Here is a 26,172-nt window from a genome sequence, read left to right as displayed (position 1 = left end):
CTCAACCCCAGATGGAGCCCTCTCCCCATTCACACCAACCCCTCCCCCAGCCCAGAGCCCCCTCACACACCCGTAACCCTTCTGCCAGACCCCTCTCCTGTGCTCCAAACCCCCCAGCCCCAGCCCAGAGCCCACACCCCCAGCTGGAGCTGTCACTCCTCCCCCCCCCATGCCCCAACCACCTGCCCGAACCCTGATCTCCCTCATGCCCTCCAAACCCCTCAGTCCCAGCCCGGTGCACCCTCCTGCACCCCAAACCCCTCATCCCCACCCCAGAGCCACCCCCACAGATGAAGCACTCAGGCCCTCCCGCACCCCTGCCCCAGCCCACTGAAAACGAGTGAGGTTGGGGCTGCCTCAGTTATCAGAGGGGGCTGAGCTCCGGCCCGGTGCTGGGGCCTGCCCAGGTCCCGGAACCAGCCCTGTTGGCCCCGCAGCCCAGCAGATGGAGGGCTTGACCCGGGCCCCACCAGCCCCACTCCCTGCCGCGGGGCCTTGTCTAGGCCAGGGCGTAGCTAGCACCAGCCAACTCAGTCTGAGCGACGTGTGGCCGAGGCGGCACCAGCCGCAGCCGAGCCCCGCGCTGTCACTGCACCACCCTGGGGAGCAGCGGGGCTGGGCCGGTTCCCCTACCTGTCAAACCAAAGCGTAACGGGGCTGCTGCCCCTTTAAGAAGCGTTGTGTGCCCGTGAGGCCCCCTCCGGCCAATGGGCTCATGACTAAGCCCCGCGCGTGCGCCGGCTGAGAGCGGGGCCAATGAGCGGGCGCGATGGAGCCCGGCGCGCCTCACGTACACCCCACCTCTCCCGGCGGAGGAACCAATCAGCTGCCGAGCTGCGCAGTGAGCTCGGAAGCGGTTGTCGGCCGCTCCCGGAGCCAGGGGGTCAGTGGCGCGGCGGGAGGCCGAGGCCGGCGGGGATGGTTGGCCGGGAGAAGGAGCTCAAGATCCGCTTCGTGCCGGGGCAGTGCGAGCTGGTGGAGGTGAGCGGAGAGCGGCCGCGGGGGGGGCTTAGGCTGACTCCCCGCACCGCCCGGGGGCAGTGACGGGGGAGGATCGGCCTGACCCGTAACAGCCGCTGGCGGGGCCTCTAGCCGCCGGGGCCGACTCGCCAGACCCCTCCCGCGCGGGCAGCACCTGCGGCCTGTTTCTGGCTGCCCCGCCCCCCCCGTAGGCCTGCGCCCCGTAGAGCCATCGCCGTGCGTCGGCACCGCATCGGGCAAGCTCCCGGCTGGCCGGGCCGCCCGGACGATTCAGGGGGCCTGGGGGAAAGCAATGTCGGGGGGCCCGTCCATACAAACAATTCGCAATACTATAGACTATTATATCTTGCGGGGCGACCTCTGCAGGGCCTGGGGCAAATTTCCCCACTTGCCACCTCGTCTGGGCGGCTCTGCGGGCTGGGTCGGGTGGCGCCGTCTGCTCTCACCCCTAGCAGCGGAGCTGGGGGAGCGGGACAACTCCTCTCCTGTAGCATGACTCTGAGTGGAGACCCGGCTCCCAAGTAGCCTGCCCACCTCAGCTCTCCAGGCTAGCCAGGGTCACCTAGCGCCCCAAACAAGCAGCCCACTGCACAATGAATCCCCTAGTTTTGAAATAGGTGCTCCTGCCATGTCTGATGTAGCCCTACCCCAAACCTAGCCAGACAGCAATGCTCATCAGTACTGCATTATAAACATCACTGGACCTAAGGAAGGAAAACAAATCTAATTAGATTTCTGGGCAGTAAGAGGTAGTTATTTATGAAACTGTTATCAGATCAACTGATGAAAAGGTTCCTTCAGCTTCCTGTTCCTGGGGGAGTAATCTCTGTCTGCATTATCTAAAAGTATGTATTCCATTTACTTGAAGATAATGTTACGTTTAGTGGGATCCATTATTACCACTTCTGTTGTATATGCTCTTTAATTTGATTTTAATAAATCAGGCTTGTGCCTCATCCAGATGTTTACCTCCGGGGGGGACAATAGCACTCTTTTTGTAATGGTCTAAGACTCCATCCTCCTCCTTCGAGCGATTGCTCATGTGTATTCCACAGTAGGTATGCGTGCTCGCCACGTGCACCGATGCCGGAAGTTTTTCCCTTAGCAGTACCCGTGGGGGGGAGGGGGACACCCCTGCGACCCCTGATGTGGCGCCTCTGTATCGCGCTATAAGGGGAACTGCGCACTCCCCCCCACCCTCAGTTCCTTCTTGCTGCCAGTGAAGGTAGTCAGAACTTTGTGCTCCAGCTTTGCTGTAGCTCTCCTATTAGCCTTAGTAGTACTTGTCTCCAGTAGTTGGATAACTTCTTTAGTTAGCTGCCTGGTGCAGGGCATGCCCCATACCCCAGGCTTTAAGTCGTGCAACTCCTGTTGCAGTTCTGTGCCAAGAAGTGACCCACACACTCAGTGTCTCCGCTGCTTGGGCGAGACCCACATTACAGACCGCTGTAAAATCTGCAGTTTGTTCAAGCCCTGAAGTAAACGAGAGAGGGATATCCGGCTCCGGGCCTTGCTAATGGAATCTGCGTTGGCTCTCTCCACCAGCCGGCACTGCTCACCTGCTAAGAAGCAGGGAAAGAATCAGCGGCACCGACAAAAGGACAGGGGTAAGGCCGGCCCTGAGTTGGGCAGCCCACGATCCCCCTCGGGACCCAGACCTCCGACTCGTGCTGAGCGGAGTAGCCCAGTCCCGTCTGCGTGTGCCTCTCCTGCGGTGAGAATGCCGTCGACATCGGAGGCTGCGCGTGACATCCTCTCCCTTCCGGTGCCGGGTGTGCCGCTTCAGACGGGCATCTGGTCCTGAGAGAAGCCGCCGTTGGGAGCACACCAGCCCTCCCTGGCAAGACACAGTCTCCACTCTGAGGACCATGCGCCGCCCTGTTCAACAAGGTCTTCTCTTAGCTCGCGTCAGCCCTCCATTCTGCTCAGATTGGCTGACTCGCCTGCGCGGGAGTCTCAAGGGGCCTCTACACCCCACTGGAGGGGACAGGCATTGAGACAGGCGGCGTCGACACTCCTCGAATTGTGGCTACAGGAGCAGATCCTGACACCGTCATTACAGACACTCAGGTTTGAGTACCGGCTCCACCAGACACCACGCCTGGAGCTCCCCTCAACAGGCACCTAGGCGTTATAGCTACGACCGCTGGGATGACTATGACAGCAGCACCTCCGACGAGCACCTCTCCTCGTCATTGAGGTCCACTTCTCGAGGTCTGCACTGACACGACCATAGACGCTCCCGCCGCTCTTACGACACCGTATGGTCAATGGTGATCTCGGCTTCGGCACCCAGCCTCCCGTCCCCGAGCCGTACCACTCCTCGAGCAATTTGCACCGCCTGGTACCCAAGCCAGTCAGTGGCAAGGGGCACGGTGGCTGCAGTTGCCCACCCAGGTGAGACCCCGCTCGGTAGCAGGAGTGTCCCATGCCCATTCAGTGTCCTCCTCCCTTCGCGCCCCCCCCCCCCCCGCCATGACAGAGTCAAAAGTCGACGGGTACCGAGCAGGTGATACCAGGCCCGGATTCGGTCTCGGGGATCAAACCTCCGGCAACTCCCGACGCCCTGGGAGCTGGACTGGCCCCCTTGCTGGTGCCGGAGGAGACCATAGCAGCCCCTCCGCCCATTCTACAGGAGGACTTTAAGGCGCATGAAGAGCTCCTCAAGCGGGTGGCCTCAAACCTCCAACTCCAGGCTGAGGAGATGGAGGATCCTTAGCAGAGGGGGTGGCTGAAATGCCTATGTACAATTTATGAACTTTTTAAAAACAAGGCCAGAATCAGAATGGGGCTAACACCCGAGCATGCCCATCGGCGGTTCAGAGCCCTAAGGTGAAAACCAGATGTGTCATTTACACGACATGCCTACTACATTGGAAAGAATTGGGATGCCTGGATATCAGGAGCAAGTGTTAAATCTCTGGAAGATCTGTCCTTCCTAATGCAAATGGAGCAGTTCTTAGAGGGTGTTCCTGAGGAAATAGAAAGGTACATCCTAGATGGGAAGCCCAAAACTGTAACCGAGGCGGGGGAGATTGGAGCCAAATAGATGGAAGTGGCAGAAAAGAAAAAAATCTCTGGGAGACAGCATACAAGCTGATCTCACAGACAACAGATTTAAAACACAGGATGTTCCCTTGGGCAAAAACCTTAGTGCACACAAGAATACCCAAATTTGATTACTCCCCTAATTGCACAAAGACAAGTTACAAAAGAAAATAAACATAAACCTATTTATTTCTTTCTAAAACTTACTACTCTGATAAGAGGCTGGTTCCTTGATCTTTTTCACTCCTACTGAAACTGACTCTAAACAAAGGAAACTTCCCTCCTTCCTTTTGAAACATCTTGTTCCTCCATTGGTTCCTCTGGTCAGGTGTCAGCTAGGCTAAGTGAACTTCTTAACCCTTTGCAGGTAAAAGAGGCATTAACCCTTAACTATCTGTTTATGACAATGTGCATGGTACAGCCCAAAACTGCATTGGTTGCCAATTCATAGCCAATTACTGTGTGTTGTCATCACTAAATTGTATTAGCATTGAAATTTAAAGGATTTTAACAGTTGGACTGCATCGTTGTGTCATGCTGTCAAGCTCATATCTCCTTATGTAGTCTAGATTTCATCTAAAATATTTTTATAACAAGTTTCAAGGTGAAAGCTTGAAACTTTCCACCTCATTTGAAAACTCATACTCTTAAATTACATTCAAGTAGTGTCTACAGAGGAATGTTGTCTTTTAAAATTTTCTGTTTCTCAGCTTTTGGTGTCATTGCATATTCATTCTTTTCTTTTTATCTGAAAGAGAGATCTCTGATTAAAGTTCTTTTGATCGTATTTCAGACTTTACTGTTAAATAACTCAGGTTAACATCCTAGTTCGTGCTTCAAAACTTCCTTTGCCTCTATCCTCCATGAACACTGAACTTCTTGAAGAGTGGGATGTATCTGTACAGTGCTTTATTCTACCACTCAAATAGTGGGTACAGTTACAAATTAGCTGGTAATGGAACTTTTATATTCATAGTTGGAAGTGTTCGAATGCAGGTGACTGCTTCTCAATTATAGAATGCCTGGAAATCCTGGCCAACAGTGAGGCTTCTTTGAACAGTATCTTGAATCTGTCAATTTGATAAAACTTGTGTGCAACGGAATGACACTCAAAACATTACAGACTACTCTTTATGTTGCTTTATACAATTTAAGTTAAAAATATAGAGAGAAATCTTATCGGAAACCTTCATAGCCATAACTAGCTTTTTGGATGTATCCTCTAATCAGGCAGGACTACAGTAAAACTCAGGCTGACATTCAGCAGTCATGTCACAGTTTTAATATTAAAGTAAAAGTATCTACCCTCTTGTAATTTGATATAAAATGGGATTGGTAATTTTAACAAGCTCAAAAAAGAGCTAGCAGACCTGTGCAACTTGAGTTACCTAGGCACAGCAGTTGCCAGACATAACTTGAATATATAATATTCACCCCTGCCCCTTTAGCTAGAGAAATGCAGAAGCAAAAAAGTGGAATATGGAGCAAAACCAGGAGTTAGGATTTAAGCTTCCATATCTTCTGATTTTAAAGGAAAATCTTCTGAATGTGTTGAGATAGGGTGTTGTCATTCTGAGTCTGCAGAAAGACTGCTCCAGTACCTCTGTAGCTGATTTCCCAAGGAACCTTAAAATTGACAAGACTTGTTACTTCCATTGGTTCTGTTCACCCTGTCAGTGCTGCTGCTGACACACAAAACCATGAACACCAGCAGAGACAGCCACTGGATCTGCTTGCAGAGCAAACGTTGCTTCAGGGAGGCATTCAGTAAAGAATCAGTGTAATGCTTATTGTGGGTGGATTATGTATAGAAGTTGGGAAATCTGATCTATTTCATACTTAAAATAAATTTGTTCTGAAACTATGGCAGATGTTTGCTATCTGCTGGCAAGCTGGAAAGACCCATGATTGTTTATCCAAGTCTGTTTGAAATGGTTTCCTGGTCATAAACTTGCTTACTCATTTGTGCTGTCTGTGCAAGGTAGAGTAACCGAATACAAATTGCATCTACTTAAACTGTTAAAGCTTATCACTTTGCTTAGATTTCATCTGACGTGTTCTCCGTTTCTAGTGCAAATTTAAATGAGCATCCAATTTTTGTCTTGTAAATTCAGAGTGATTCTCTAAAACATCCTCCAGTTATCTGACTAAATTTAAGTATACCATATTTTTGCTTATAATTATAGGAGAAGCAGCTCACAACCCCTATATTGAGGTTACTAGTCACTTTTCATTATTAAAGATTCTTGCACTCTCCATTTTGTATGTAATTTATATAAGTTTATCTGTAGGTAATCTTGTTTAAGCATTGAAGTATGCTTTAGTATACCACATGGACATTTGGAACAGGTTGAATAATCAAAGCATTTTTCTGATTCATCTTGTTCAACTAAACATGAATTGTGTGAGTATTTTATTTATTATTTGCCTGAAATATTCAATTTACATCTCAATTCTGCAGTGAGCGCCTCATGAGAATACCTCTGCAGAATCCTTTTGTAGTGAGCGGGACCCTTCCTGGGTACAGAAGCTTCCCAGAAGGAGCTTGTTGCAGGATTAGTTTACAACTTTTTCAACAAAACATTCAGAGCCAGATCTTCAGAAGCAGAACCAGATCTTCCTGTTGTGCAGTGGAGCTACTGAATTATGAGCTCCCTTAAATATCTGACCCTTTGTTTTTGATATTTTTTCATTCTTTCATTCACCTCTACTGACATAAATAAGTTTCTGAATGAAGCTCTGCAGTTCAGATCTCTGAACTAACCCACATATGTGTATCTATATTCGCTGCTGTAACATTATCCTATGCTTTCAAGTATTTACATTTTACAAAGCTTTATAGGGCTCCATGTATTACTTAATCATTACGTTTTTGAAAACAGTGAAGAAAGCAAACCTGAATGTTTTTCAGGAATAATATGATCACACTCATTCGCGCTGATTATGGTTGCATCCAAATAATAAAACATTAACTGAGACGTTAAGTATAATGGAAATAAAAACAAATGTGTGTTCTTTCTTTTTTTTCCCCCAGGAAGATGTTGATATTCCCAATAGACGTGTTCTGATTACAGGAGCTACTGGGCTTCTTGGCAGAGCCGTGTACAAAGAATTTAATGAAAACAATTGGCATGCAGTTGGCTGTGGATACAGAAGAGCTCGACCCAAATTTGAACGAGTTAATCTTCTGAATTCTGTTGAGGTTCATGACATTATCCAGGATTTTCAGGTAAGATTACTGGAAGGCAAGAAGAAGCAGACAACTTGCCATATTGCACTGGAGACTATGTGTAGCCTTCATTAAACAAATAAGTTTAAGATGCCTTACACCAGTTAGCTCATATGATCCCAGTTGCACTCCAAAATCCTATGAGGTAGTAGTTTGGAAGAAGATGGCAGTTTTGTTGTTCCGCTAATTTGTACAGTGACTACTCTGTGTTTGCGTAATATCCCTAGATACAAAAATCAACAGCAAGTCAGTGTAAACACACACATTTGGTAGTTAAATAAAAAGCAGTTACAGTTCTGTAATGATTTGTATGAAGACACTGCAGTGTTACAATAAGGTTTCATCGCACTAAAGATACAAATAATTATTCTGTATACCTTGTTTCTCTCATGGCAGAAATCTGCTTGTAACAGTCAATGCTGTGTTTCGCAAACTTCCAAGCTGTTTCACAGCTACCAGGGAATACGCTTTTTAAACATTTATTCTAGAATAAATAGGGACCTAGTCTAGAAAAGAGTTATAAAGCTCTTGTGCCTGGTCAACACCTGCCAAGCAAATCATTTATGAACTCTGCATTAATACCATTTAAATCTAATTTGGTTAGCATTGTTTAATTACCATTCTGGATGATTGGGTATTGAGTCTAACCCATATCATCTTTAACACTCAGATGAGAACAAAACTCCTTGCTGTAAGATAGATATTATTGAGGGTCATGACTGCAAAATTACTGAATGAGATCCTTAGATATTTATTGTAAAATCTTAAGGCAGCTTTATTCTATTGCATTTCCAAAGGAAAGAAAGCTCTTTGAGATTTCACAATAAATGATGATTGTTGTGGAGCAGTGCCACAATTAAATTATAATACTATTTAGTTTCTCTGTAGATGACAGGCCTGGTTTCTATGTTGAGGGCACAATTGCTATTTTTTTTTATTTTGTTCCTCATTAAAATTGAGTCTTTAATTTTCAGCCTCATGTGATAGTGCATTGTGCTGCTGAGAGAAGACCAGATGTTGTAGAAAGTCAAGCAGATGCTGTTTCTCAGCTCAATGTGACTGCTTCAGGGAACTTAGCAAAAGAAGCAGGTAAAGAGACAATGAGATGGATTCATTTTTATTTTTTTTGCCAGGATACTGCATTAATTTATACAGTGGTATAAGTATGCATAACATTCCACACTTAAACAGCCAAGATCCATCATTGCCTCAACAAGCTTTCTATCTAGCTTATTTAGGTGAAGACAACACGTATATGTGTGGAGGATTAGCAAGGTGACAAAGTGAGGGAATGAAGGGGTGAGAAGGCAAGGGGGATAGTATTAAATCTAGACCATGCATTTTTTTTCCCATCCATGACTAGTTTCGTACTGAAAGTATGAATTATAGTGAATTTGAATTAAACAGAGTACTAATGTCTTTAGGTGCAATGAATAGCAATTTCCCCCTTTATCTCTCATGGTAATTTTTTTTTTTTCTTTATTCCCCCCCCCCCCCCCCATCTTTTATCTTAGCTGGAGTTGGAGCATTTCTGATCTACATTAGTACAGACTATGTGTTTGATGGAACAAATCCTCCTTATAAAGAGAGTGATGCACCAAATCCCCTAAATCTTTATGGTAAAACTAAATTAGAAGGAGAAAAGGCAGTCCTTGAAAATAATGAAGGTAAGAATACAATTTAAATACAATTGAAGTTTTTTTTTCTTCTCACTTTGTTACAGATGAGCTAATAGGTCATATTAAATTAATAAAATCATAGAGTCTAGATTTGAAAAAGACCTGCTAGAACATCTAATCTAACTTCCTGTCCCTGTGGGATTGTTTCCTCTTTCCTACCAGTGGAATCTAATTTTCTTTGCTGATGTTCCTGAACTCAGTAGCTGCCTTTGTATTATTTCTATCCTAATAGTGTTTGCAAAACCTCACAATTTAGTATCATCTCTGAATTTTATTAAGATGCTGTTTGCTCCCTCTTCTGGATTGGTAATGAAGGTAACACTGGGCCCAACACTAGACACCTTCCCCCAACTCAGTACTTTGCTGTGTTTCATAACCCTTTGGTTATGGTCTTTCATTCAGTAATCAGTCTATGGCTGTATTCCTATGTAAGCAGATTTAAGTTGATTTTGAATAAGATATCATAATATACTGAATCGTTTTACTAAAATCCAAATAGTACATGGATCACTCTTTCAACTATTAAGTTTGTGATTCTAGAATAAAAGAAACCAATCAAGTTTGTGTTGCAAGATCTTTATATATTTGTATTGTGAATACTTCTATTAGGTTTTTAGTGGTTTTTCTTATGATATATATATTTTTTATTTTTGTTTGAAGCAACGAGAGATCACTTGGCTTCCTTTAAAAAAAACAAAACCCAACAACCCAAAATGGTTCTCTGTTCTTTCTTCCCTGTCTCAGTTTTGATAACCTTTCAAAACTGTTAGTGTCAAAGCAAATGATAATTCCCTTGCTACCTTAGGGAATATATCATCCAGACAGCAATCTTGTATATAGTCACACTTTGCAAGTGTTCATTCATGAAAAAATCTCTTGTACAGTCTCAGCAACTTATATGTTGTTCTTCACTTCCTAATTGCCTAAATTTACATATTTTCTTTGATGATTTTTTTTAAAGTAGCCACTTGAGTTAATTTAATCCCCTCTGTTTACTAATTTCTCACTTTCTCTGTAATATTGTTCCCCTCCCCTCCCACCCACCCCCCACCATGGTTCCCTTGTGAGATGCCTTTTTTTTCTCTCATTCGTTTTATATTGTTCTTATCTTTTCTCTGCAAGTCTTGGGTATTCACCTTTAAGTGCCTCTCCCTGTCCATTGACAGTACAGATCATTGGCATTATAAACACTTTGAATAGAAGTATTAGCTATATAAATGTCTGCTTTATACAAAGAGGAATAGATGTCTTTTGGTGTAATTTTAGCAACTCTAATTTACTATATATAAATGTTCTCAGTTCTATATGAAATTTGAAAACTTCATATTGACTAAAAATGAGATGACAGCAATCACAGTTAATACTGGTTTTCTTTTAGGAGTGTGAATATATGTAATGTTTACCAAATGTCTAAAACAATTTTTATTCACATTCTGAAATTCTCTGAGGGTTATTCTCAAGGGTTCATTAGGTCATAGCTATTCATAGTTTCCTTTTAATGCTTTTAAAAGAATATTTTACCTCTTAGGTGCTGCAGTGCTCAGAATTCCTATCTTGTATGGGGAAGTAGAAAATCTGGAAGAGAGTGCTGTGACTGTTATGTTTGATAAAGTGCAGTTCAGTAACAAATCAGCCAATATGGACCATTGGCAACAGCGATTTCCCACCAACATCAATGATGTAGCCAGTGTTTGCCGGCAGCTATCAGAGAAGAGAATGTTGGTGAGAATTTTTGTTTTTTAATTTTTCCCTCCCTGCTGTGGTACAGTTGAGTACCAAATCAAATCCAAGGTTCTGGTTCTAATTTTCAGAGCATTGGGCTGAGCCTCTGCTACTTCAATAACTCTATCCATGACCCTTCCCGAGTATTGTGCTACTTGGGAAATGATGGAATTGTAAGTTGCAAGGATGAGAGTGGGAGAGCAGGACCCAGAGCTTTCTTAGCTGTTTGCATACAAGAAATTATAATGACCATGAATCTTGCTGTCTCTAGGACTAAAAATGCAAGTAATCAGTTCATCACCGTAGTATTTCTACAATAAATTGTACAAAAAACCCCAAATGGTAGAAAATTTAAGATCAACATTGATTAGACTTCATGGTGGACACAGTTCTTTAAGATGCTCATGCAGTGGTGCTGAGTGTGGCATAAAAAATATTTGATGGAGCTGCAGAGAGACAGAATGGGGTGGATATTGATAGAGAGGTCAGGGTTTCAGAGAAACTGTAAATGCTCCAATTTTTCTGAAATGGAACATGAGCTCTCTACCATCTTGTACCTTCTTATACAATCCTCATTAAGCCGCCACTACAGAGCTCTTTCAGCTGAGCTGTCAGAGTAGGACCATGGAGGAGGTATTCATATATGCAGATAACCCTGGTAATAACATTTAGCTGCTGTAGATAGACTCCAACTGAGAAGGCCAAAGAGAAGCCTGGGGAAGCACTCCCATGTAACAAGTTTCAAACATGTTGGGCCCTGGAAGCATTAACTGAATTTTCTCTAATGATCCCAATTTCAAACAAACACAGTTCTGGGGAAATAAGGGCTTAGAGGGCTAGCCAGCAGGCAGTAGCTCCCAGTTTAAGAGGGAACAGCCCAGAATCTTTATGCAGAGTGTACACTTCAGAGTTGTGCAGGCACGTTCAGTTAATCTGTCCATTGTGTGCACTTCTAGACTGTACATATTCAATGGACAGTTTTCAAACTCTCATAGTTCTGCAAAACCAAAATAAGTTGGTCACCCCCCCAAAACCTGGCAGAAGTACAGCTCTCCAAAGAGCTACTTACATGTCCAAGAGCCATCTTTCAACCTTTAGCTGTTTCCAACTATCCCAGTCCCATCACTCTTCTAAAAACTGCAGTTAGAATTTTTTTAAATGGTAAGTGTATTTTTCCAATTTAACTCAAAACTGGCAGGCATAATTTCCCCCAAAAAGCTATTGATAGGAACTATGCATGGAAAAATTCATGTTGAAGTGCAAAATTGTAACTTTTCAGCAAGCTGCAAACATGTGGAAACACTACACTGAAATTGTCTTGCAATATTAGCTTTGGCAGTCACTACCCAAAAATCGCTGTGTGTGAGGTGACAAGTATACTGCACAGCCAGCCATATTATGTGGACAGGATTGGACTTGTCAACACCTATATATATAAAAAGTTATGCCTTTGTTCAATCTGAGTACTTCTACATCGCCTCATTTGATGTGAGGGAGAAGAGGGTTCATGGTGTCTGTCACACTTGCATTATTTGAATTTTGATAAATGATTGGCTTAGAATGGATTTTTCTATACATTTAACCTTTTCTGTCATGTGTCATCTTTAAGAGTGCATTCAATTCATGCACAGTTGAGTCAAGCGTATTCAGCGTCTCTGATAGCTTTATAAGGGCTACATTTTTCACATCCCAAGCATCTGCTCAATCTCTACTCTGGAAATATATATTCTTTCCAGAAGTATTTAAATTAATTGTTAACTTGTTTTTCAGGATGGCATGTCTTGTTTGAATGTCAGCCTGTATAATCTATTTCTGTAAAAGAGCCAGCCTGACCCTTCATCTGTGCTTGTTTCTTTCTAGGATCCATCAATAAAAGGAACATTCCACTGGTCTGGTAACGAACAGATGACCAAGTATGAAATGGCCTGTGCTATAGCAGATGCTTTCAACCTTCCCAGCAGCCACTTGAGACCAGTAAGTAATGTTGAGGCTATACAAAAGTATAGAAATTTCTGAATGCTTTCATTTGAGCCACTTTCTTGTACTGAAAATACAAGTGAGCCACTTCTCCTGATAGCATGAACAGTTACATCTTAGTATTGCAATAAGAAGGGTCCCAAAAATCCTCAGTATAGTATGATGTATTGCCAACAACTTTGTCAGATATCTTCTCCTGCAAGGAAATGACAGCTGCTAGGTTAACTGGATTCTGATTTCCTATAACACGTATTGTTTCAGTCAGAAATCAACCTACCCATAAGTACAGTATATTCTTATAGAAATGTGCAAGTCTAGTGTGTAAAGTATTTCTAGGATACAGCTGGCTAAAGCAGAGTCTTTTGATATTTTTAAAATGAATAATAGCCAACTACTTAATTAGCAGTCATAGATTTAATTTAGCATACCTTAGTTTTGCAGACTACTTTTTGTAAACTGAGCGATTTCTCTTAGTAATCAATAAAGTTGTAACTAATTTTTGCTTCTTAGATTTTTTTCATTAAAGGAAGACTATCTTCAAATTAAGATACAGTAAATTTTGTAATCTCCTTTGTATTGTTGTAATGTTTAAGTTACTATTATTTCTTTTCAAATTCCATTCTCTGAATAGGTCTTCATTGTTGAGAAATATCCATGGATATTTAGAATGGTGGATTTAAAAACGTATAACCTTTGAGTTTATGTAAATCTAAACTAGACAGGAAGAAATTTGAGGGAAAAGGGCAAGTTGAAAATGCTTAGCACCTCAGGATCAGACTTGCTTAAAAAAAATCTACTACATATGTTAGTAGTGAGATGCTGTTAACTTCTAGGGTTTATATTTAAAGGTAAAGTGAGACTTACTAGCTCACAAGTTCAGGGATTCTTAATTACTAAAGTTAGTACTAAAATGTGACATGGAAGAAAGACACCTTACACTCAAAAAAGAGGTTGGTCTGAGATCATATATTTAACTACCTTTACTGTTGGTGGCAGAAGCAGGTCTCTAAAGCATTTTTCATCCCACGAACATGCACTTCTCATCCGTTATCCATATCTGCTCATTTCCTGGCCGTTGTCAGGGGAGTTGGGGATAAGATATGGAAGAGAGGAGACAATGATGTGAAAAAACATTAAATGGCTCACTCTTTACCAGTTCAGACAGGTCTGGTGCATTCTGTAGCTGTCTAACTGAAGGGGAACTCTTCCACTTGTCATAAAGAAGATTCACACAAGGAGTACAAGTAAAATGGGATTTTCTGTAGGGTGGTTAATACACACCATCCTTAAATGCTCCACAAAATGAAAAATTGTCTCCCTGGCCTTTCATTGTTCAAAAATTTTAGGTAAGTGAGGAAATGGATTTCAACTTAACTTTTAATTTGAGATAAGGTCTGAGATGGAGAGAAAGGAAGGGCATTTCAGGTGGCAGGAACTCCTTATGTAGGCTCTCTCCTGAAGGGAACAAACATATTGAAAGCAACAAATGATAGTGTAAACTCATTCTTATTTAGAAGCCTCCATTTTTAATTGTATATAGTGTTTCTTTTTTTTTTTTTTAAAGATTACTGATAGCCCAGTAGTGGGTGCTCTTCGTCCGAGGAATGCTCAGCTCGACTGCTCCAAGCTAGAGATGCTGGGAATAGGACAACGAACGCCGTTTCGAGTTGGGATCAAAGAATCACTTTGGCCTTTCCTTGTTGACAAGAGATGGAGACAGACTGTCTTCCATTAATTTGTAAACTTTTTAATGAAAGTATGGTATGTGGCACTTTTTTAAAAAAGGAAAAAAATAGTTTTGTATGAGTGTTCTTAAAAAATTGTGACACTTATGAGCTTTCATCGAATCAGGTAAAAATATGGTCTTGCACTAGTGAAATTGTTAGCCTAAAAAGCTCAGTGGCAAAAAATGAACCTTGTTTAAAGTGTTTTGTTTTTCCTTCTATTTGTACTGGTCTAACCGAATGTCTGATCATAGTGAATTATGGTTCTTAGTCTTCAGTAACATTTGATGCTAAGTATGAAACAGGCCAGCTGGAGACTTCCTGTTGGCTGGAATATACTGTTGATGCTTAGGGTCTTTGCTATATGTACAGTATATCCTTTGAAGGACCTGGCCAGTTTCTTTATCACTAAAAAAGATTCCACTTTTTTTTTTTTAAATTTTAAAGTTATTGTACTAATGTGGGTTAAAGCGAGAATCATTGAGGTTTAATGTTCATTTGCTTTGAGCTTGGATCAAAATGTTTAAAAGAATGTGAAACTTTATTTTTGCAATTACTGAGTGTAGTTTTTATGCTTGAGATATATTTTCACAATGTTATATATCTTGGAACTCCTGCAGCTTCATATATTTGTTCATTGTATGCATTTGTCTCTTTTTAAAGGTGACCTGCCAAGTGTAGGGAGGGGAAGAAGAGAGGGAAATGGGCTTGGGCCCTCCTTTGCTTTGTGTAAAGGTTTGAAGTGTATATTCGTTTTCCTGTTTGTTATACTAGAAACTCAGATCCTATATAGGCTGGAACACTGTGTGGTAGGAGAAGTAGTAAAACAAGGGCATCAAAAAGAGTAAAAGTGAAAGCTGCACAATTGAGGGGAAGAAAGTCAAGAACAACAATGTAGTTTCCCCTGTGAAAACTCCTGAGATAGGCACATACACTGATGCGGAAAGTGTCTTACTGGTGTAATGCCTACATTAAGGGTTTGCTCAGTAACTACAACAGTGTAAGCTCCTTAACGCAAACAAGTCTTAGACTATTCAAAACTTTGTTCTTAACACCTGTTTGAATTCAGTGCCCAATTAACATTTCTGAGAATTGATGTATGCTAATGTCCTTGTTTAAAGATTCAAACTACCAGTAAGATCTTGATGCTTACAATATTCCTGTTCTGAGATCTTCCAGGGAGACCACAGAAAACTGGATTTAATATTCTAGATTTGAGGCAAAAATAAATAGAAAAAACCTGGAAACCCTTCAGGCCTTTATGGATCAAAAAAGCTGAAGATCACCAGTTTTAAAAATCTATTACATGCCAACTTTAAAATCAGTCCCTCTAATTCCTTCTCTGACATGAGTTACAAGTTTATGATAAACTTGTTTGTTTTAGTCTGAAGTCCTGATGTGCACACAGTAAGTTATATCTTGAAAATGACAATAAATATATGTTGCTGGCATCAGTGTTAGTGGTTGACTCAAGAATTTTTTCTAAATCTTAATTAGTTACAACCCGCTTCACAATGTTCATATGCCCTGGAGGAAATAATGGTAAAAGCAAGTAAATTTAACTCCCCAGTCATGGGCTAGAGAAATGTTTCTCAACTGATGGGCCACAGTCCCTAAGGGGAGGGGTGGAGTGCTAAGTTTCCTGCAAGTTGGGCAGCTGCGTAACAGCCTTTCTAGTGCAGCTCAGGGACCCACCCGGGAACCACCCTCCCCCGGCCCCAACCTAGCTTGGCCCCAAGCTGCTGGGGGTGGTGCCCCTCTCTTGGGCCAGACCCAGCCAGCCTGGCCCCAACCGGACCGGCCAGGAGAGGGGTGCCTGTTCTGCAGCCCCATCCCCCGCAACTCTGTGGGGGGGAGAGGTACCTCTCTCCATCAGCCCAGGTGCTGTTGTGGGAGGAGAGAGCTGGGGGGAGTCCTCTCTTCCCACTGTAGCCCTGGAGCACCCTCCTGCACCCCAAACCTCTCATCCTCAGCCCCACCCTAGAGCCTACCCCCAGCCGGAGCCCTCACCCCCTTCACCCTCATGGTCCAGCAAGAGCACCCACTTTATGTACCAGCTCCTCAGTCATCACCTCTCTTGGGCTGAGATCCATATCTGCATCTATACTTTGCTTTCTCTTTAGAGGCTATAAACAGCATAATTGCCCACAGTTATAAGTTACCACTATTAAGGTGAAAGCCTTAAATAGAAAATATTAAAACAATAAAAGAACCTACAGAGATCACACCTCCAGCCAGGGTTCTGGAAGGTGATGAGTCCTTCAAGTTGACAGAGGCATTTTTTTGTGGTTATGAGTTCATAACAGCTGTTAGCTCAGAACAAGCACCCATCCTGCGCAGATCTGCCTGTTTCCCTCTATTGCTTGGGCCTCTGAGCTTGTCCTCCTGCAACAGGTGATCAGCAGACATTGGTTCTCTTTTTAGGGTGTAATTTTAAAAGGCTGTTTTTTGGCTCATTGCATTTATCTAGAGACTTCCTTGAAAACCCACTTAATTTTGTGTCCAAAAGTTTTTCATGTCTGAGATATTATTTAAATAGTTCTTTGAAGCTCAGAACACTTCCAGGGGTTTACCTTGGTCATATCTCCCTTTTAGAGAAATTACATCCACCTCCACAATAATACATAAACTGTGCATTGTTAATAGAATGGACTCCACTGCTACTAAACTTAAATTCAGTAAAGTTTTTCAAGGGTATTGCAGGATGTTGCAATGCTCGTTAAAGGATTCTGAAACGCAACCAGAGGCTTATGAAGCTTTGAAAATTTTACTACAATCCAGTGCAAAGACTGTCACTCTCTGTATATTCTTACCCTTCAGTCAAGCATTCTGTCAGTCTGTGATGGGGCGGCTGCTCCTCACTGGCAGAAAAGGTTAAAAGCAGCCTTAGGGAGGCCGTGCTGGAAGCAACCAATTTGAAAGGGGCTGAGAGGAATAGCCAATCATGGCCTGGCAGGCTAATACAAGAAGGGCTGCAGGGCAGAGCAGAGTTCAGTAACTGACTGGAGGTTGAGGGGAGAAGACCAGGCTCCTAGCAGAAGGAAGGTGCTCCAGCACCCTGGGCAGAGCAGTGCTGCCAGCAAGGATCAGGGGAGCTAGAGAGAGCTGCTGGCTGAAGTCTTGAGGTAAGGGTGAAGAGGTGCTGGGGCCCACAGGAAGTGGCCCAGGGAAAAATATGGAGCGGTTGGAGGGAACACAGCACATGGTTGCCATCTACAGGATCCCTGGATTGGGACCCGGATTAGTGGGCCGGCCCCCACTGAGGAAGTAGTTAGACAACTGGCTGTGATTGCCACTGAAGGAAGTGGCTGGACAGTGGACTGCAGTTCCCCCGGAAATGGGGAGAACCAAGTGTCTCTGTGTCCTGGAGAGGATGCTGCAGTCCTTGGGATGACTTGGATCCAGGAGCAGAGGTGCTGGCGTGCGAGACCACCACCAGAAGAAGGCGCAGAGCTAATTCCCAAAATAGCCAGTAGAAGGTGCTGCAGTGTTGAGTCCCACCCCATCACACAGCCTCTTGAAACATTTTTACTTAGGCTTTAACAGTACATGCAAGAAGATGGAAAATTTGAATAAGAACTCACCGCCCTGAAAAGGTTCGGAAACACTGGATAAGCCTTAGGGTTACATTACAAGCCTGTACATTATCTCAGCTTTAGGGTGGAAGGTCAGTTCTTGTTTGATAACGTAACCTCAGATCATCTACATATGGATTTTTCATTTCCATACACGTATACAGGAAAATCTATTTTTAGAAAGCCACATAGTCTAGTTTCTATTCCTGGCTTTGTTGTTGGTTTACTGTGAAACCTTCAGCAAGTCACTTACCTTCTGTGCCTTAGTTTCTTCCTCTATATTGGAACATTTACTCACTTTTTTAAGGTACTTTGGAGTCTCTAGATTTCACCATCTTCCAGGTACAGACCTTGAGGCTCTTCCTAGCCTTTATCATAAACAGGACTGCTATCCTTACTAAGGCTCCAGTCAATATTTTGTAGCATGTAGGATAAAACCACTTATGCCCACAGTAAAGTTGCTTACAAATATGAAACACGTATGCTGGCCTAAACTTTCCTTCTTTCACATCAAAGCAACTAGTCTATTTTTTAAATCCCTTTGAGAAAAAGTTTGATACCTGCACCTTTAGATGTTGGGAGCATCATGAAAATGGCCTGAAGACCCAGAGCAGGAGATGGGGCACCAACAAGGCAAAGAGTGCTAGGGTGAAAGTGTAAAGTGACAAGAGCTATAACAGGGAGACAGCCTCCCTTAGCTACATGTGCTAGAAGCCTAGTGGAAAATCTCTGACAAAATCAACTGTTCTGTTCTGTCACAGATCTGATTGAGTTCTACCTGCTGGGCACTGCCACATCAGGCTCTGTCAGCAGCTTTCTTCAGCTTGAGCTAGTGGAAATGGCTGAAGACCTTACTAGAGCAGCTCCTGCCCTTTTATAACCTTCCAGTCTCCTATCTTGTGACCTGAGTAGCCTCAACAGGTGAGCTCAGACCCTATCAGGTGACTTTGTTCCGAGACCACCTTTCCCCTAATAAATCAGTTCTCATGGGTCGGAACCAGCCTTTTGTCTAGGGTGAGGACTATCAATGTTTAAAAACTCTCTATTATTAGTCCTGTGGCACTACCTCTTGGACTTCCAGTCCAACACGGAGAGACACCAGAGGACAAATAATCCCCACATTTAAAATGTAATCAGCTGTCTGACACAGATGCACGTAAAAGGCCCCCAATATCAAACAGAATTCATAAACTGTTCAGAGACAGATTCCCCAAATCATCGCCCATTTTCAGTAGAACTTCTTTCAAAGGTTCATAAAACAACTTTCTCAGGAACATTCAAAGGTATTCTTCAAAAGGGCTACTTGCCCAGGTGAACTTGAGCTTTAAATCTGGGCTTTTGGGTACTGAAAAACTCTAGCAGGGTCATATTTTTTTTTATTTTATTTTTTATAACTGGAAAAATGAGTTTGAAAAAAAAACCAAACTATTAAAGATAGAACAGGCTTTGCTCAACCATTTAACAAAATAATTGCAATTCAGGCAAGGCCTAAGCATTGAAAATTGCAGCCTAAAAAGAAAATGAGACAATGAGAAATGACTGAAAACAAGTTAGATGGGGAGTGCTTATGCCAGAGTTACTATTTAAATTTGCATTACAATAGAGCATGAGACTGCAATCAAGACTGGGGCCTTGAACTGGCAGGTGCTTAATGCTTTAAAGGGGAAATCCATAACTTCTATCTGTTTTTCTACACTAAATAAATCAGTAACATTCTTTACATATTTAAACAATATATAGGAACACTAGTTCCTCTTTTCTTTCTATGCCAAGTGTAGGTCGAGTTCAGGAATCTGTGGTATCAACAAGCAGAGGAGAAAAACAGCTGAAATAGTGCAAAGAATGTGGGAAAATGGGTTGTCCTCTTCACTTCTGTAAATGGAGGAAATGTTGCTGAAGCAAATCATATCAGAGAGGAGCTTCTCTCTCTGCAGCATTTTCTACCCCACTCTTTGGGGACCCTGTAAAAGCTCATCTGTGGGCTTGTTCTCCCCAAGGTTTTGGAGAGGAGCCATTCTCTATAGCATTCTTCCCCTCCTGAGGCTATGGATAAGTGAATATCTGCATCGCTTGAAGCAGCATTAACTTGCACTCCATGCCTGTACCATCCTTTCGGTGACAGACATTTTTGCATCCAGTTAGCTAGGGTGAAAAAAGCAGACGTCAAAACTATTTTTCAGGCTGCAGATTCCCAGGAAGCACATTGCGAAGGGGCCTTACCACTTACCTCCTCTGTGGCCTCTAAACCCAACATGAAGATATGCAGGAATAGGAGAGTACCTTCTCACAGTTTCTTGGCTCCCCTGTACCCTTTCCATAGGAAGGTAGGTTTAAGCTCATAGATATTTTGCTGTCAGCAGGAAAGATCTGATTTTCAAATAATTTCTTTTAAAATGCAAGTTCTTAACTCCGCCCATGTATTCTGGTAAGGAGGTGGAATCTAACTTACTGTTATATACAACCCATCTGCACAACACATGCATATTCAGCTACTCACAGAATTCTACCCCTTGCCAAGCAGGCACTCCAGAATTTTCATGAAAAAGGCAGTTTTTTGATCTGCTGCTGAATCCTTCTTATAATTTTCAGAAGTACCTTCAGCTCCTGGGCTTCAGGACCGTTACCTTAATGCATTACTTTTTCTAGCAAAGAGGGTCAAGGTGTGATACTGAGAGCATAACAAGGCTTTGATTTGTCTCTCCAAACCCTGCAAAATGTCCTTTGTGGTTCATTGCTGGTCAATGTAAACTTCCACAAAGTTGTTACCTCCTCACTTGAGTCCATTTTGCAATTAAAGTTTGCCATAAATAACTTAAGAAATATGAATCAGTTCCAATAATGACACAGTTCACTGCCTGCAGCTGATAAACTCTAAGACCATCAAGCAAAGGTACAAGCTCCTTATTGGACTAGCAGACTCCAAACCGTGAAGCAATATCTACTACCAATTTCCCAGAAAGTTGGGCACCTGTGAGTTCAATAAAAATATGACATTTTTCAGATGTGAGTCATTTGGGGAAATTTCTTGGCCATTTTGGAAAGCACTGAAGCATTAAAAGCATTTTGCTTTCCAATAGAAGTTCTGTAGCATTTCACTGCCAGCGATGTAATCTCTATGGGCCTTTGTGCAGTGCTGAACTTCATGGCCAACAGATTTCTGAGAGAGGGGGAATGTTGCTAGTTTTCTAAAACTGAAACTTAAAGTTTGAAGAAGACTCCCAGCAGTGTCAACCCCCAACTTCCATATCTAGTGAGAGTTTTGTTGACAAACTCCAAAAATAAAAATTAATTGGATGCAGTTCTATGTTCCAATTTAATAAATACTCCACAGGATGTTGAAAGTGAAATTAAATTGATTTCATGGCTCTAATCTCTCTATTCCACAGTAGAACAATGGGATTCATGGTTTATGGGAAGATGGGGTGGGAAATGAAACAGGAAAATCTGGCCCCAGGTACAATATTCATTTCAGTGCTTAATTAAGAATCACCTTCCAAAAACATATTTGAAAGTTGCTAGACACCATACATCTACAGATCAAAGACAGCTCTTGGTTTATCTTGAGTCTCATGTGTTATGGGGGAGATTTCTAAACAAAATGGGATTCTCAAAAGTTGATGATGACACATTAAAGAGAGTATAAATCTGTGAAATGGCAGACTGGCAGATATGCCCTCTTTCACTTTCAATTGTTCAGTCCTCTTGGAAAAGGATCTGAGAACAATGATCCATGCATTCATCACCTCTAGATGGATTGGTGAAGTTGACTGTATGTGAGGACACGTGGGCTACCAGTTTGTGCACAATGCAGCAGCCCCCCTCCTGAACAGGTGGGGACACAGTACACCATTCCCAGGTGTAGATTCCGCCACTGGCTCCTGATCTGCTCTGTGGCCCATTCAAAGCTTTCGTCCTGATTTTCAGTTATGAATGGGTTAGGCTCCAGCTGTGACAGGGACAACTCCATCCATGACCACCACGGCAGCTGTGTTCTTCTGAGAAAATGCGGCTATAACAAAGCCCAGGATGAAACATGAGAGCTACCGCTAAAGCATTCTTAGCTGATGGGGTTAACTATGTAATGAACTTGCAGAGAAGATTAGACTGAAACATCAGACTGCTTTTAGAAAATGCCGCAAAGCTCTACTTTTAGACAAAGATCTTCATCTGTAACTTGAACAATTTAGTGAATGAATATATCTGTGTGTATGTTTACATAGACAGAGCCTCAGAGAGCTCCCTAGATCAGGGATCTGGCAGGCCGGGCCAGTTTGTTTACCTGCCGCGTCGGCAGGTTCGGCTCCCACTGGCCGCAGTTTGCCATCCCAGGCCAATGCGGGAGGCGGGAAGCCACGGCTATCACATCCCTCAGCCCGCGGCGCTTCCCGCTGCCCCCATTGGCCTGGGACGGAGCTCACTCGGTCATTTTCACCGGGCTGAGGCAGGGGGTTGGGGTGTGGGAGGGGCTGAGGGCTCTGAGGTGGGGCTGGGCACCAATGAGTTCAGGGTGTGGGAGGGGGTTCCGGGCTGGGGCAGTGGGTTGGGGCAGTTGAGGGTGTGGTATCCAGATGGTGCTGATCTCAGGTGGCTCCTGGAAGTGGCTGGCATGTCCCTTCTGCTCCTAGGCGCAGGGGTGGCCAGGGGCTCAGCATGCTACCACAGATGCTGCCCCACAGCTCCCATTGGCCATGGTTCCTGGCCAATGAGAGCTGCATAGCCAGCGCTCAGGGCGGGGGCAACACACAGAGCCCCTTTGGCCACCCCTGTGCCTAGGAGCCAGAGAGACATGCTGGCTGCTTTCGGGAGTTGCACAGAGCTGGCCACTGTGGCCAACTGGTCTTTTAGCGGCCCAGTCAGCTATGCATAAAAGGGTCTCTTTTTGACCAGACATTCCAGTCAAAAAACAGATACCTGGCAACCCTAGTCATGCATGCTCTTTGCAGAGTATTTTTTTTTTACATAAATTCATAGAAAATGTCATTAAAAATACTTTGTATTAATGATGAGACGTTCCTGGCCATACATTCCAAAGGCATCATTACACTTCATAGAGGGCTGAAATCACTCAGCCAGCTGTGCATAACATCTCTCAGCTGTGCTATGATCACCGCAAACATTCACTGCCTTTTTGTGTTTTACTGGGTAGGTCCAAGAACAGGTATTTAAATCTATTGTACTTACTGAGTGAAAACAGAACACACATCAGATAAGTATACTGTGGCAGGTCTGTGCCTGCCTGTCAGGTGTACTTAGTTTCAAGCTCTGACCTAGATTTACATAAGGGTGGCTTACATTAACTCTCTGTTATAAATGATCAAAATTCTTGCATCTGAGATTGTGAAAAACATTATATGCGGGAAGGAAACTAATCCAGCATTATTTCACTCTTCCTTCTATGTTTCTAATATTTTGATTATTTGGAGTATGACAGAGAGTTTGGTATCTGTCTATATTTAATAGCAAAAAAAAATGGTAAATGATTTATAATGAGAAAATACCTTCTATCTCTTTGGTCTGGTGAACACACAGGTTTTGTATCTAGTATAACTATTTTGCTTATCGTATATGATTTCTTTTTAACTGAAAGTTATACCAGGGCAAACCTGACTGTGAATGTAGTTATATCAGTATAAGAGTGCCAGTATAGCTGTACAAGAATAGCAATACCAGAATACGCACTTTTATACCAATACATCTGCAGGCTGGTGGGGAGGGGAGTTGTTCTGCTCTAACTATACCAGTGTTTTTAATATAATGTAGTGTGGTACCAGTATAGGTAAAACAGTATAACTTGTTTGTGTGGACAAGGCCTTAGAACCATTTTGTGTATCGGCACCTCAGAGTGCGATAGCATCCATAGCAAAAGACAATGGACATGCAAATGAGAATTCAATCACTTTGACTTTTGGAAAACAAAGTGACTTTGGAAATGCTGGATTTGGAATCAGGAACCAGAGACTATTTCATTTCCTGTGGAGAATGTGCCTGATCAGTACTTTGAGGAAATGCTTATGCAACCTCAGCCTGACATAAAACCTTTTGTGATAAACAGAATCACTGAACAGGGTCTTGATAAACAAGGCTAGACACAGAGACACAGAAAGAAAATGGTGTCTTCATGCTGTTTTAGCAAGAGGGTCGAAGTGGATGATGCTTTTTAGCAATGTGATGTATTTTCCTTCCAATATTCAGTAACAGAGTTCCTTATCTACTCTATTGTAGGAGTATCAGATGGTAGCTGGATTAGTCTGGATCTGTAAAAAGCAACAAAGAGTCCTGTGGCACCTTATAGACTAACAGATGTATTGGAGCATAAACTTTCGTGGGTGAATACCCACTTCGTCAGACGCATCTGATGAAGTGGGTATTCACCCACGAAAGCTCATGCTCCAATACATCTGTTAGCCTATAAGGTGCCACAGGACTCTTTGTTGCTTTTATTGTAGGAGAAGTTTCATCTAAACTACTGATTGTTTCTTGATTTACTATAGTTCTCCCTCTGTTTTAAGAAGAGGATGGGAGTCTTAGGATTTTTTTTTTAAAGCATCTAAGTGATTTAGGGTATTCTGCACTAGAGCTGGAAGTGTAATTTCCAGCTGGTAGAGGTACCCAGGCTAGCTCTAACTTGGGTAATATGCTAAAAGTAGAAGTGTAGCTGTGCCATCATGAGCAGAGGGAAGAGCTAGTCCCCCTAAGTGCGATCCAGCCTAGGACCCTAGGTACATACTCAGGTCGCTAGCCCCTCCCCCCACTCATGAACATCTATTAATAGCTCTCTAGCATGGACATGTCTACCTGAGTTGGGAATTATACCTCCAGCTCCAGTGCAGACATATTCTTAGGAGCTTAAATCCCATTTTCAAAAGTGACATAAGGACTTAGGAGCCTAAGTGTTACTGAAAGTCAATGGGATTTAGGCTTCTAAGTCACTTAGATGCTTTTTAAATCTTTACCCTTGCACTGATTTAGGTAATTTCTCATAGTCTGTCCCAAAGAGAGCAAAACTCCCTCATTCTCCCAGGAAATGCAGAGAAGGATAAAGTGTGGCTGGAGTCTTACATGCCTCAATCAACAAGGCATGGATGAAGCTGTCCTTTCCCCTCATGTGTTTTGTAAGAGTCCATGGTCAGGTGAACACAAGGGAGAATAGCCTGAGGATGGATAGAGAAGCAAGCTGCAGAAGATGCTGGTAATGTGAGGTCCTCGGTACATGTTTTAAAGGTCTGTCTCCTGTTGGGCCTCAACAGCTAAGGAGTTATGGATCTGTGGGATGTTCCAAACTAGCATCCTTCCAAATTTAAGTACTATTTACTAATCACTGAAAATAAATCAGGGCCAGATTAAAAGCCAGCTCCCTGCACTATTTATGCCATTCTAGAAATTAATAGCTCCAGTTATTGATGGAAGAGTAGGCCTAGAAGATTCTTGCTAACTTGCCTATTGTCAGCTAAAGATCCAATTGGAGAAAATACCCACTATTCTGTTTTACAATTTGCTATAATTATCTCAAGTCCAGATGTTTATATTATTATATATTTGTATTATCATAGCTCCTAGGAGCCCTAAGTCATGGACCAGCTCCTGCTATTAGGTGCTGTACAAGCAGAATAAAATGGCTTTCTCTGCCCAAACAGCTTACAGTCTAAGTATAAGACAAGAGACAGTAGATGGATACAGATAGACATATCGAAGAGTAGAAGGAAACAATGAGACAATATTAGTCACTGTGATCAGCTCTGATATTGCGTACCAGCTGCCTAACAATTTTTGAGTTTTTGTAGGCACCACAGCAAAGGCTGGGATTTTTTTACTGAGCATATTTTTTTATTTAGGCCCTGTCTTGTATGAACATGTTCAGTTGACAATCAACCACTACAACATACAAATGCGTTTGAACCACTAGGGATTTGAATGTAACAGGAGTTGAGATCACAACCGTAATAGGATGGCACTATGCAGCCTGGTACTATGTCTACTGTTTTTGATGAGATTTTGGAGTTCAAAGCTAGAGCAAATGATAGGTTTAACACTCTTGAGGGACACTGAGTTATAGCCTTGGGCTGAGGAACTTGTGGCTTTTCAGTATTGTGTTTACTTTGCAACTTACATTTGCCTAAATTTGCTTTTAATAAAAACCTTGGAGAAAAGAAATCTGCCTGAGCTGGCTTCTTTATAACCCAAGAAAGGGCTCTGGAGGAGTATTTGGAGGTTTTATGACAATAACATCCCAAAATAAT

At 42.9% G+C, this 26,172-nt stretch overlaps 1 protein-coding gene across 1 annotated transcript; it reads left to right on the top strand.

Moving 5' to 3' along the window:
* The first annotated feature begins 741 nt into the window (after positions 1-741).
* MAT2B (methionine adenosyltransferase 2B) lies at positions 742-15,812 on the top strand. Its single transcript, XM_045028757.1, has 7 exons — positions 742-981; positions 7,064-7,258; positions 8,233-8,347; positions 8,773-8,925; positions 10,466-10,659; positions 12,520-12,633; positions 14,201-15,812. The coding sequence occupies exons 1-7, from the start codon at positions 757-759 to the stop codon at positions 14,369-14,371; spliced, it is 1,167 nt and encodes a 388-aa protein (XP_044884692.1). The 5' UTR covers positions 742-756; the 3' UTR covers positions 14,372-15,812.
* Positions 15,813-26,172: the final 10,360 nt, after the last annotated feature.

The sequence above is a fragment of the Mauremys mutica genome, chromosome 8 (assembly GCF_020497125.1).
Source record: "Mauremys mutica isolate MM-2020 ecotype Southern chromosome 8, ASM2049712v1, whole genome shotgun sequence".
NCBI classification, from domain to species: domain Eukaryota; kingdom Metazoa; phylum Chordata; order Testudines; family Geoemydidae; genus Mauremys; species Mauremys mutica.
The sequence above is the reverse complement of the archived record's forward strand: the minus strand, read 5'-3'. Positions and strand labels throughout refer to the sequence as shown.

What these genes read in the sequence shown, in the direction of transcription:
- MAT2B (XM_045028757.1), top strand. Translation starts at nt 757, where the DNA reads ATGAGCGGGCGCGATGGAGCCCGGCGCGCCTCACGTACACCCCACCTC. An exon ending in GGCAGTGCGAGCTGGTGGAG is followed by an intron (nt 982 to 7,063) that starts GTGAGCGGAGAG and finishes TTTTTCCCCCAG; the next exon opens with GAAGATGTTGATATTCCCAA. An exon ending in TATCAGAGAAGAGAATGTTG is followed by an intron (nt 10,660 to 12,519) that starts GTGAGAATTTTT and finishes GTTTCTTTCTAG; the next exon opens with GATCCATCAATAAAAGGAAC.